At 37.5% G+C, this 13,825-nt stretch overlaps 1 protein-coding gene across 24 annotated transcripts in view; it reads right to left on the reverse strand.

The window, feature by feature from the left end:
• The window catches only part of DLG2 (discs large MAGUK scaffold protein 2), a 1,018,327-nt gene that overhangs the window by 278,133 nt on the left and 726,369 nt on the right, over positions 1-13,825 (reverse strand). For all 24 annotated transcript variants that reach the window (XM_049823421.1, XM_049823420.1, XM_049823428.1 and 21 more), the window contains 2 exons: positions 9,590-9,734; positions 6,481-6,622 (listed from right to left, as the gene is read on the reverse strand). In XM_049823421.1, coding sequence (XP_049679378.1) covers positions 6,481-6,622; positions 9,590-9,734 — 287 coding nt within the window. The remainder of the gene's footprint in view (positions 1-6,480; positions 6,623-9,589; positions 9,735-13,825) is intronic.

Consider the following 13,825-nt stretch of genomic DNA (forward strand, 5'->3'; position numbering starts at 1 on the left):
AAAACTCAAGATGGTAGTTCTTTATTTTTATGGCTCTTTTGCCTGTGTTGTTCGTTAAAGACAGAAGGAATGAACATCTAAAAGCTACAGGATTTTTAGACTCCAATTTCAATATTTCTGAAAATAGGAAGGCAGACATCTGCTAAAGAGTAAATTGTAACTTCTCTCCCAGCTGTATTAGCAATGAACATTCCACAAAAAGACACACACACACAAAATAACTTTTTTCTTCCTATTATCATAGAAAATCTGGTTGGAATGCATCTCTGTAAGTCACCTCATCCAATCCTATGCTTGAAGCAGGATTATTGCCAACACTAGATCAGATCAGCCATGATTTTATCTAGCCAAATCTTAAAAATCTCAAAGGGTGGGTATTTCACAACCTTTCTAAGCAACCTGCTCCAGCACTACTCCACCAACCCGGTGTCTTTTTTTTTTCTTCTCAAATGGAAATCAGGATATCCAAAGCCAACGCTTGTGGCCCTTGGTCCTTCGCTACTGAGAACAGTTTGGTTTCATCAACTTTGCTACTTACAAGTTGCTCTTAAGATTGTCCCTTAAGCTCCTCTTCACAACATTAAACAAAGCCCAGTTCCCTCAACATCCCTCTAACCTCCATGTGACGTAGGACTTTGAGAATCTGTTGGACCCTCTCCTGTTTTCCACATCCCTCTTGAAGTAGAAGAATGGGAACTGGTCACAGCCTTCTAGAAAATAACTTATCTTTTTCTGCTGGCCATGCTTCTCCTACTACAGCCCAGTATGCTGATTACCTGACTGGCAATGAGAGTGCACTCCTGGGTCCATGTTCAGCTTGGCACCCGCTGTAACCTCCAGGTCATTTTGAATGAAGCTGCAATTCAGATGTTTGTTTCATGGCCCGTACAAGTGTGTGCAGCTGTTTCAACTGAGGAGCAGACTTCCTACTGAACTTTATGAGGTTTCTCCTGGCCCAGTCCTCAAGTATATCAAGATCCCTCTGGAATACAGCTCTGCCATTTGTCATGTTAACCACTCCCCCTTAATTTATTATCCTCTGCAAATTTGCTGAGGGTGCACTCTGTGTCATGATCTAGGTCATTGATGAAGACATTCACTGACATTCACTGATCGTTACCCTTTGAGCCTACTGGTTCAGTCAGTTCCCAACCCAGTCTTTTCTTTTAGTCCACTCTTCCTCAGCTTTCAAACCAGAGTGCTGTGGGAGACTATTAAAAGCCTTACCAAAGTCTGCCATTGCATGCAAATGAGCATAGCCATGCTGGGAGAAGGCTAATGAGCAAGGTGACAGCATATAATCCAGGAGATACCCAAAAGGCTATCCAGAAGGTTTCCAAACCTTGACAAATCATATCTTCTTTCCAGCTATGGATTAGTTGTACGTGTTTATCTGACACTTCCTCATGGTTGGATAGGAGGCTGCTGGAGGAGTTTTGAAGGGTGCTCCCTGTGTTACAGCTTCTCCTGCCCACAGAAGAGGTGTGAGAAATACCTTTGCAGCCACTCCCCAGAGCAACTAGTAGAGAAGAGGAATCACCACGTGTCCCACAGCAGATCCCAGATGCACATCTGTGGGAGTTATGGCATGGGTCAGGTATGCCTTTGGAGTCAGCTGTGTTTTCACCCAGCAAAGAGGCATTCCTGCTCAAGGCAGCATCTGTGCTGTAGCACTGGTTGGTATAGGGCTGCCACTGCTCTTCCCTCATCCATGCAGCTAGTCATTTAATCAGGAAAGGCAACCAGGCTGGACAAGCACACGATTTGCTCTCGGTAAAGCTATGCTGACTATTCCAATTACCTTCTGGTCCTTAAATGCCTGGCAAAGATGATGTTGAGTACTTTAGCTTTTTCTATGTTGTCTGTCATTACATTGTCTTCTCCCTTATTCATCAGTTTTTCTCTTCATCAAATTTTACCTTCATTTTTGAAAGTAGCACACCTGCAGAATCACTTTTTGTTTTCCTTTATGACCCTTGTAAGTCTTAGCTCAAATCAATCAGCTTTCTGATTTTGTCATTAAGCAGTCAAGCAATGCTTGTCTACATCTTGCATTTTAGGTCATGAGAAAGCTCTTTGCTCAGCCAAGAAGGCCTTCTGCTGAATCCCCCTCCTTCCTGCTCAACAGAGTGGTTCAATCCTGAGTTCTCAGTAAGTTTTATTTAGAAATCATCCATCTTTCATGGACCCTATGTCTCTGTGGCAGCATTCCAAGAGATTTAAATTAGCAATTCTCCAAACAGGCTGAAGTCTGCTCTTCTGAAATCTATAGTCATAACTTGCTGACTATCTTTCCAGACTTCCTTTGAATCATGAACTGAACAAAGTCACGGTCACTCTGATCCCAGCTGTTATTTATCACCAGCTTTGCCACTAGTTCCCCTTTTCATAAGCAGCAGGTCAAGCAGAGAATTATTCCTGTTTCTCCCCTCTAGCAGCATTAGGAAATTGTCAGCAACACAGTCGAGGGAACTCCTGCACAACACTTCAATCTTACTAGAAACTAAAACAAATAAGGACTTACTTGCAGAATTATGATGACTGTATTGATAGAGTTACTTAGCATATAGGTTTTATCCACTTTTGATCCCTCATTCTACTAACTTGAAGTTGTGTTATTTTATTTAAATTTTAAAAGGTGACAGTCTTCATAAAATATACAGGAAAGCAAAGCTTCCATCCTGAGTGAATTTATAATGAATTCAGCAAAACAAAAAGTAAATTATGCCCATCACTGACAGCATTTTTGATCAATAATATACACAACTTCCAAAAGCTCAGTAATTAAAAGACAACAGCCAGTTTCATTAAAACTTGTGGATGAAGATGACTTGTTATTTTTCTATCCCTTGTGCTCGGATTAAGGTAAATTTTCCCCTTAGTTTTATTAAGTCAAAGTTGTACTGAATTTTTTTTCAGATGCAGATTCAATATCAAACCAAAAATACAAGGTTTATCAAGAGAAACACTTATTTTTGTGAGGCAAAATGCAAGTATTTAGGTAAAAAAGCCTTAGAAGTGGAACAAAAAAAGAAAAACAAAAAAGAAAAAGCAAGAGAGAGTGGACAAATTGAGTGCTCAACCACTTAAGCTTTACTGATAGATTCATTATAGCAAGTAAATCAAAAGAAGGCTTGTCCTCAGCCTCACTCAAATCACGTGTACAAAGAATTAAGAAATTGCAAAAGCCTCTTATAGTGGAGAAGTTACTGTTCCAAATATTTTTAGCTGGCACAAATGAAAATCTGCCAGAAGTGTTGCCATATTATGACTGCACGGGTAATAAATTTCCTTATGTGATCACCATGTAAATTAGCCCTGAAAAACTATTTAGCAAGAACCAGGTAGTTTTAATGGATAGCACTGCAGTAGTTGGCAATCATCTTAATTATAAAAAATTATATGAGGAAACCTAATTATAAATGCTGCAATCAAGGGATCTATAGGTTTCACTAAAATTATCAATATGATAATTAACTTCCCAAAGGATTTTAAGTCTTTCTAAACTGGTCAGCAACAAAGACTTTCCAAGTATCTTCTTATTTTAATGGCAGACTCATAGGAAAATCCTATGGCATTGCACAGAAAGAGTGCGTTCACTATTCTCAGTTTATTGCTGTGAAAATCACTGTGAGAATTAACTGTGGCATTTTCAATAGTCCCACTTGAATCAATAGGCCATAATTAACTACATGGACATTAAAAAAAAAAAAAAAGTTCAGCATTGTTCAAGGGTTAAATGATTTGGTTTCGAAGGTCAGACCTTAGTTTGTCAGAGAAACAGTAGTTCGTAGTCAGAGAAACCTGGTCTCTGGCTCTTGTTTGGTTGTCTCTCAGATATTGCTGTATGATTTATATCCAGTGAGGAAATGCAATGGCAAGAAGTACCGTTTCTCTTATGACTACATTCATTTTATCTTTTGCTTTTGTATGCTGGGTATCAGTGTAGCTTATAAGCTGTTATCACTAATATAATTAAGTCCATAATAGCCTCCTCCTTTTCAATAGGTCAAAGTAAATACTTGTTTAGAACTATGAGATTTTCATCTGATTTGCTCTGTTGCATTCAGAGTCTGCTCCTATTACCTGACACCTTTATTTCTGCCAGCGCCACACGCCTTGCACAGAAGGTCACACTTCTAGAGTCAGCCTCTCCTGTCAATAGTGCCAATGCCACAGAAGACTTTGCACATCAGCCCTTCATTAGACAGCACACTAATCTGGAAATCCAGGAAGAAGAACACAGGAGAGCAGTATTTCACCGAATATACATGGCTTCTCTGGGCATTCTTTTTTTTTTCCCCAAATAATGCAAAATGGACATTGGTGTGACTACCTCAGTGAAGAACCAGACTCTGTCAGTATTTGGTTTTACTGTCAGGTGCTAAACCAGCAAAATTAACTTGTTTAAAAACAAACTAAAAATATCAGGATAGGAATACATCATTCTTCCTGAAAAGATCAAAGACATACTAATTAATTTCACTATATATCGTGCACGGTTCTTTGAGCAAGTATGCTTTCTACTGGATATCTACTAAACTAATGGGCTAGGACTGTCATTGCCTTTTCTTCTATGATTATTTTTTCTTTTCTTTTCTTTTCTTTTTTTTTTTTTTTGGTAGAAGCAATTAGAAAGTTAAAATCATCTGCATGGAACACAAAGAAACACAGGACTGTCTAAAGATACTTCTTCATTACCTTACAGGTCTTCTAACTGTTTAAATGGTCTCTTAATTCTCAGGGTAGCCTTTCTCCTTTTTTAGGATTACTTCTTTCACTTTCTGTGACTTCTTGGTCTCCTTAGCTATAATCTACTTTTAAGGTTGCATTTTTTTGCTGTTTTTAAACTTTGCCAACTCTTTCTCAGTAATAATGGTGCTGACATCTCATTACAGAAGGAGACAATTCAGCACTACAACCTTATTGACAAAGCCTTCATCACTGTAACCTAGCTACTATATTGGTATTTGTCATATGCACAGGCATTTTAGAAATTATGAGGTCAGTAGTAGCCCAGGTAAAGCCTTGATGCACAATTTAATGAAATCAATCTTTTAACTATTAATTTAAAAATGTAACTTCTTGAAACCCTTTGGAGAAAATTCATCCTAATTGAATGTCTCATAAGTTGAAGGAAAGCAATGTCAGCTTTGCATTCTCAATCAAAACAAAGGAGAAATTCTTTTAGCCAACAGAGTGAAGCAAGGTGTGGTTTCCATACATTTGTCCTGATTAAACACTGTATCATGATTTAGTTACTCTGAATCTGTCTGATCCAACAAGTTAAGCAGCTTGAGATCATAATCATATGCAACAAGAGAAATGAAATGCAAATTAGCAAGTTATGAAGCTGATGAATACATAACTGGATGAGATTCTTCGGCTTGAGATACACAGTAGGTCAGGTTAGTTGATCAGAACAGCCTCCTCCTAGCTTTAAATACAATGAATTTATAACTACTGAAGCACAGAAAAAAAATTCATTTCTCATTTTCTGTGGCACTAGACATTATAATGAGAGCTCATTTTACAAACTTAACAAGTGTTGTCTTCTAAGTGAATGGTAGTGCTCTTCAAACAAAAAGATAAATAAATACTGCCTAATCTGACATTCAGTGTTGATCTAACACAAGGCATAAAAGAACCCTCGCAGCACCTTTCTATGTGTCTTTTCTACCTGGAAATCAACTACATAGATACAATTCTCCTACCATATTTCCATATAGCAGTCACAAGTCTTTTGGAATTATTAAAAAAACCCAAAACATTAGAAGTAATTTCCAAGGTAATTTTTGCTGATAATCACATCAAAGAAGCCCGTTTATAAAGGTATCGAGTGCCACTGCATAAACAGCTTCCTTTTAACCTCTGTGCTCTCACAGAAAACTGTTTCATATTATGATTGCTCTAATGGTTAAGAAACTTTTTCCAGTGTCCCTCCTATATTTACTTGCAGCCAGTTTGTACATCTTCTTTCCTTTCCCGTAGTGTTTTCTCTCTATAACATTTATCTTTCAATGTGTGTACACAGAGCAATTACAGGCTATTTCAGCCTTGCTTTCACTAAACTAAACAAGCTGGACCTTTCAGAGTGTACTGTCACAGACAGGTACAAATGCACATACAGTCCCTCCACCCATACATGCAGTGAGCTGGATGAGTGAGTCACTGATCCTGAGATCTCCTAGATGTGTTAAGAAGCAGAAAATTTTGCTCAGTGCCAGCATGGTTCTAGTGCAGCCATGTTGTTTAGGAACTAGTGCAGGATTGCACCCAGACAACATGGACCTCAGGTCAGCATTCATTTGTGTGATCTTTCTCTTAGTTGTCTTCAGACCTGTAACAGTTTCGATTCATCTTCCCTTTAACACGGGTGAAAAGAACTATATGCCATATTCTCTTTGAGGTGCACTGAATGCCTTACCTATGTCCTTTGCAATTGTCATGAAAGGTAACAAATAAAGAGAAGCATCTGACCTGGTGTAGTCGTCCTCCACAAGCATGTGCTTTGGAATGGGTGAGTATCTTCCCGGTGAGATAGGCGCCAGGGATGCCTTGTACTCTAAAGTGCCATTGTTTCCAGAGGAGAGTATATGATTTTCCATTGGTGGAGAATAAGCTGAGGGTAAGAATAAGCATCTCTAGTTAGCCACTTTCACGTTTTATTAGATGTCACAAGAGCACCATTTTTTAGTTAAGTACCAAGAACGAGCTCATTGCTGTAAATAACATCTAAACAGACAGTCCTTGCCTGCGAGAGCTTAAAATGTAACAAGGAATAATGAACAGCTGAAGTTTTCCTGAAAGGTTAATAATAATAATATAATGATAATAATAATGCTGGCTCATTTGCAGGGATTGACTCTTTAGAGGGGATCTGAATAAGAAAGGATAGATTGGGAGACGGGAAACATTTTCTTCAGTTAGGACTGACTTGAAGAAGGAAATGTAAAGAGGAGAGAGTGACATTAAAAGCACACTCCTCTTTTTGGCTCCAATATACAGCAATGAGAATAATATAGTAAAGACCTCAATGCAGGATAGGAGCAGGAATTTTATGTATGGCAAGAATAATGTATGGTGAAGATTTACAGCTGCGATGCACTAAAGGTGCGAGAATTCCCAATATAATTGAAATTTCAGTACCAACATAGATGGTATTTAGATTACAGTAAATCTATTTAAAACAGAAAGTGGATACGAGTCTCTTACATATTAATGATTAATAATGAAAATTACAGGACTATGCTGTCTGATTCTATATTGGGTCTGTGGGTTTTGTTCTTTGCTTGCTTTTTCCTATTTTGAAGTTACTGGGGATATTTATGACTGGAGAGATGTAGTAATAGTTGTATGCAATCTCTAGTTAATGTAATTAGAAAAGGAAATGATAAATAGGGAAAACAATGATACGTGCTTCTGCAATGAGCTATGATTAATTTTCTCATGAGAAGACAGCTAAACTTTCCAGTATTAGTTTCAATCTTTCTTTCAGATACTGAGATACAGAATGTTTCAAAGCAAAATGTCTCTACAGGGAAAGGCCATTACCCGTTCTGAAACACTCTGAACGTGTAGGTATAATGAAAGGTTCCCTGAGGATAAATGAATCTGTGTGCACCAACAGCCTGGGATGGGCTACTGCAAATCTTTTCAACCTTTACTCTCCCTCTGGAATTACTTCTGTCTTCTCGTATGCTGCTGATCTATAATCTGACATAATAAAACACACTGTTTTATAGCTCCCAAATTATTATTTTGGAAAGTATTATAAAGCAGGAGATTGGATAGAGACATTTAGCATTTTTACTTCTTGGGCTTTGCTAAGATCCAGACCAGACTGCTACTGAACAACATGATTGCCATCTGTTGTAACATTTGCTAACTAAATAGGTATCCTCAGCACATTGAGTATACCACCTGACGTGCATGTTACAAAACCTTGCCTTCTATTTTTATGGAGCAGTCTAAATAAGGAGGATTATGGATATTTAGCTTTTCCCTCAACTTTATCAGTCCACAGAAGCAACACTATGCAAAAGTGCAGGAAAATTTAAATCTCTAGCATTTACTGGAAAAATCTGCCTTTCGCAGTCCTTGGTTGGCCTTAAGTGCCCCTAGGATTATTAGCAGGAGATCAAGATGAGTATGGATCAGTTGCTGCAGCTCTTCTCAAATATTAAACTGCCATCCAGTTATTAGATGGTGCAGCTGGTCCCTGTTGATAGTTGAACCCAAGGCAGACAGTTTTTAATGAACAACTAAACGAAGAAAGGGAGTTTCAATAATGAACTGTTTAGACTAACAGGCACCAGTGGTATAGAGAGCTGCAACTGAATGTTCAGATTGCTGTGAATGAAAAGGGAATGGGAATGCCTGGGTATGGACACCAGCAGGACTGGCCTGTACTGATAGCACCTAGATCCATCAATAGGTCATCAATACTCAACATAACTACTTGTAACTTGTCAGGACAGCCTACACCCAAACTAAAACAAAGACTCAAGCCATTAAGAGGTGATGGCAGAAGATAAAGACTAGACTGGAGCCTAGTACACACAGATAAGGAGACAAAAGAGAAGTGAGTAAATCCTGAAGACAGTGTAGGTGGGACAGATGGGAAAGACAGAAGATCCTAATTGCTGTGATCTCCTTAAGGGTACAAAAAGCACATCAGCAAGGAGGTTGTCCACATAATAAGCAGGTATATGTGTATGATAAGGACTCCGCTGCCACCCACCCTTGTACTTGGTCATCTCAGGGAGTCCTGGCAATGCACCTGGATGCGTGTCTTTCTACCTGAATGCTGGACATGAACCTAGATGATTTTGAGTGTGTGGATACGACAGCCTGATTGAAATAGGTTTGTTTTAAAATAAAATCATCTTCCCTTCCTATGAGATACTTCACTGAGCTTTACCATATTGTTTCAACAACTTTTCCTACAACAGAGTGTACATTGAATGCAAGGACAAATAAGGCCTTGGTCCTCAGTGAAAAAATAGCAGATGAACATATATAAAGTTAATGGACAGACTGAGAATAAAGCAAAGTGAAACAATAATTTAGGAATTGGATATACACAGAAAATAGGTAAATTTTTTTAAGCAGAGCAGAGATTTTTACATTCCAAGTAAATAATTTATTCAAATATGATAGATATTTGCCTCAGGCTTTTCACTTAGTTTGTACAAGATGGTTTGCTGTTTGTTCTGATTTTTCAGTGGACAGAGGACTGCAGACTACAAATCTAATTATATTTCAAAATATATTTGCATATACTTATTACTGTAATTATCACAAGAATTACAGTTCAGTCTGATCACCTGGACGATGGCTAATTGGAATCAGCACAGCAGTACATCAGCTACATTGGAACTTTTGCTGCAAAAATGCTTTAGCAGAGTTATATTATTTGTAATATTTCATGACTGTAGCATACTTAAGTGGCAATAAACATTTCATTTTTGTAGCCTTCCAAGCTGTTTCATAAACTTTAATTGGGTACTTTGGACAAGCAATGAAAAAACCACAATCATCTGACAAACAGGTATCTCCTACAAAATGAGCTGCAGAAGTCACTTACAGTGAGTAATATCTGGTGGGCCATATGGATCGGTCATGTAAATGGTGGTGGGCTTTCCAACTTTCAGATACACTACATCTGATGTGTTCTTCAGTATCGCTACTGCCTCTTCATGAGTAACTTCTTCTAAACTGTAATTATTTACCTTAAAGGAGAAATCAGACAGGTGAATTGGAATGCAGAAATAGACACCAAAAAATGACACAGCCTTGCAGTTATCACAATGTTGGGGAAAAATACTGTAGACAAAGAGCACTGAAGATTAGAGAAGGTTTGCTATTGCAGCAAGGTAGAAAATACAGTTTTCTTAGCACATGCGTATTCAAAGACTGACATAGCAGTGTTGATACCACAGAATCATAATGGGTCGAGATGGCGCTTGGTCTTGTCAGTAGAAAAGTCCTTTGTGATATTCTGCTACCGGTCACACCATTAACATAAAACTATATTAATAATAATTTAATAACTTAACAACACATCATTTACAGAAACTGCATGTTATTTCATCTGTCAAGGTGAACTGTCCAAATTCACCTCTTAGCATGCATGGCTGGGCCCTCAGCAATACTTAATACCCCCAAATTTTTCCATCCCTGATATGACATCAACCATTGAAATAGTAAGAGGTACAAAGTGACATACAGAATAAGAGGCTGCTTATGAGGTGCAGGAAATGAAAAAGGGCAGTTCTGGATGGGGAAAAGGGATTTTCAGTGTGGAAGTTTGTCAGTTTTCTGGAAGCACAGGAAAGAGACATTGAAAAAGTAAGAGAATGTAGTACTAGTTCTGTGCTTTATCAGAAAAGAAAAATATGTAACAAGAGCAAGGATAAGACTACAGAACTACAGCTTAAACAGGGAAGGAAATGGTGGCAATAAACTTGCCTATTTATGCTTTATTCCCAGAGAAAGAAAATCAAAAGAAAAGTATAAGTGGTTTATTGTAGAGGCGCATAAAATTTATTCACATATAAATCCACTACGTCCACAGAATGTCAACAATAGGTTGTGCTCCTCTAAACAGAATAGTGAATGGTCCCTGCCCCCAAAAACATACATCCTGAACGACAAAAATAAAGGATACATGAAAGAAGTAAAGAAGGTTGTAGATACAGGTTTCAGACATATGGTGTAAGGCAACAGAAATCATAGAATCATACACTATCTCCAGTTGGAATGGACCCATAAGGATCATCAAGTCCAACTCCCTGCTCCTCCCAGGACTACCTATAACTAAGTCATATGACTAAGAGTGTTGTCCAGACACTCCTTGAACTCTGACAGGCTTGGTGCTGTGACCACTTCCCTGGGGAGCCTGTTCCAGTGACCTACATTTCACAGTGAATGTTGTACATGAAACTCTCTATTGTGATTTAAAGTGCCATCCTCCAACTTCTACAGTTACTGCAAGGATTCCTTGTTAAGATCATGCAAGATGGAAGAAAAAGTAGCTCCTCAACTATAGTATAACATAGTACAGCTGTAAATAACAGGAAAAAAATACATACTTCCTAGGGAATTTATTATCAGTAAATTATTAGAGAACTGGCTGTGACAACAAGCTACTGCCAAAGGCTTTGGTAGCTGGAAAGAAATCCAGCTATTATGAATCACTGGAGGACTCTTCATACCCAGACAATTTCATTAACACCAAGAGAGAATGATTGCTCCTGGAGAGTATTCCTAAATGTAAGGATTCTGTTTAAACTTTGTTCCTTGTATAATTCTCAGACTTGGTTTTAAGGTTAATTGAAAGAGGCAATGACAGGCATGTTATGACAATTTGACATGAAGAGCAATGATACAACCTAACACTCCAAAGAGAATTGCTGACACTGTATGCTGTATTTTGACAGGTCTTCAATTTAAATAAAAATCTGATAGCTATCTTCTATAAATTTCTCTGTTTTTCTTTGTTATGAACAGCAGTAACATACACATACACTTTTAATAAATAAATGTCTTTTAAATTACTAGGCTGGTAGCAAGAAGTGTCTGAAATTATGCCTTTCTGGTTTATGTATTTCAAAACTGCCAAATATTGAAGATTCACACTTTTGGAAATATGGCTGCACAGTTATCATTTACCTTTTCACCTTCCCATGCTGTCCGTACATTGTATCTATCAAGTTGTGTTTCATCCTAACTGCAAGCTTTCTGAAGTAAAGAAAATCTCACGTAATAACCTCGCACTGCACTGCTGCTGTAAATAAATGTTATTAGTAAAAAAAAAAAGACACAAAATGAAATATCATAGCACTGTCTATATTTTGACTTTTGGTCTTTTCAGGAGTGTATAAAAACAATTAAGACACAAACTGACTTGTTGCTTTTTCCAAAGTTTTTTTCCTGGAAATCTAGCTGATAAAAATCTTGGTTAGGACTGCTGTACTTCCATCACAACGTACCTGGATGTCACAGTTGCGCAGCTGGAGGATAAACAGCCATTTTAGAAAAAAGAAATACAGTTTGATACACATAAAACTTGTATTTGCTATGACAGGTCCTACTTCTTATCTCTCTGACAATAACTTTACAGGACAGATATTTTACCAACACTGTGTACAAGTTGTACAAGTTAAGATAAGAATTAAAGACCAAGTGATTCTAAACTAAGAATTAATGCCTGAGCAGTTATGCATTATGTTGATCTTTACACGCTTCAAGATCCTAGAGATCATTGCAAAGTTTATGTATACGGATTTTTTTTTCTCATTTCTAGTACATATAAGCTTAAGTGTGCAAAATACTGCAGAAAACTGAAATACGTAGAGCTGGAACTTGGTAGAACTCGAAAGAAGGTAACACATGAGTGAAATCAAGATCGAAATGAGAACTTCAGAGAAAAGATGCTGGAAGAAAATCTGAAGAGAAGAAAGGACCCTTCAGAGTAAACAGAGTTCTGCCATAAAAAGTTTTCCAGCAACATATACCAAAATTGCTATTCAAACTCATCCCAAATATATAGAAAATTACAGGTTTCTCATCTCTAGAGAGAACACTCCTAGAAAGGAAGTTTGCCACTAATTAATTTTGTCCTGGACTGCTCAGTTCTCAGTAAACAAAGAAATAAGGGCAGACTCAATTTACATCAAGAGCAAATAAATAAACAAACATGCTGATTCATTCATCAAGACAAAGATTCTCAGTGGTGCCATAAGGTCTCTTTTAAATGGGAGCTCTTTGAGAAGGAAATAAAACCCCTTCCCTTAGTCATTGCCAACATCAATTTAGAATTACAGTATACAAAATATACTATGCATGTTCCAGTTTCCTTCAGAAGGTAGTCCTTGCTTTGGACCTACAATTCCCATTAAAACTATTATGCACATGTATCAATATCTTTTTCACTTTTTGATCATAAAACAATGATTACAAATAAAGACACCCGTATGTACTCCGATTCACAAAAATGAAAACCTGAATACACTGAAGAATTACATTGTTCAGCTCTCTAGATATTATTGCAAGATGACTGTAGTATGTAATTTTTTTCATAAGGAAATCTCTGGATATCATTCTTCAAAACATCATGCCAGAACAAAACATCATGCCAGAGATGGTGATTATTAGGAAATACGATACTGTAGTTGGTTTTTATGGTAAGATTTACAGAGAGAGGACAGTCTCTCAGAATCTCCAAGAGAGACTATTTCTTGAGTTTTTTCTTGTTTCCATAAAAGATGCCTATTTTAACAGACTCTCAAGTACTAAATCTGGCTTTTTCAGTGGTTGTGGCATAGTCAATGCATCATACCAAAGCTTCACTTCCTGCTGTCAAGATGACCTTAGTGGAGCATATAGTTTGGAAAAAAAAAAAAAAAAAAAAAGAGTTGAGTTAGAGGTGAAGAAGATAAAGAGTGGGAGACGTGCACAAAATAAGAAATCAAAGTGTATATGGCATACGACCCCCTGAGATGCTGAAACTTTCATGCAGAAGGGCTGACATCAGAGCTGAGTAGGTAGAACCAGTACTGCATGCCAACTTTCTGGCTCTAGGAAGCCAATTTAAGTAGCAATGAATTAAGGAGGGGGGAAAAAAACCCCTAAAGCAAATGCTAAAAAAAAGAAATTTACCTGAGTGGTCAGTTTAGTTACAAGAGTCAGAACAGGCATGGAACAAGTGGGGCTTTTCTAATGGGAAAAGTTCCATATAGAAAAAATGCAGAAATGCAAGCAGCACCTGAAGTAAAAAAGGAATTAGGAAAGCTGTTTCATTAAATAGAAAGTATGTGAT

The sequence above is a fragment of the Accipiter gentilis genome, chromosome 19 (assembly GCF_929443795.1).
Source record: "Accipiter gentilis chromosome 19, bAccGen1.1, whole genome shotgun sequence".
NCBI lineage: Eukaryota > Metazoa > Chordata > Aves > Accipitriformes > Accipitridae > Astur > Astur gentilis.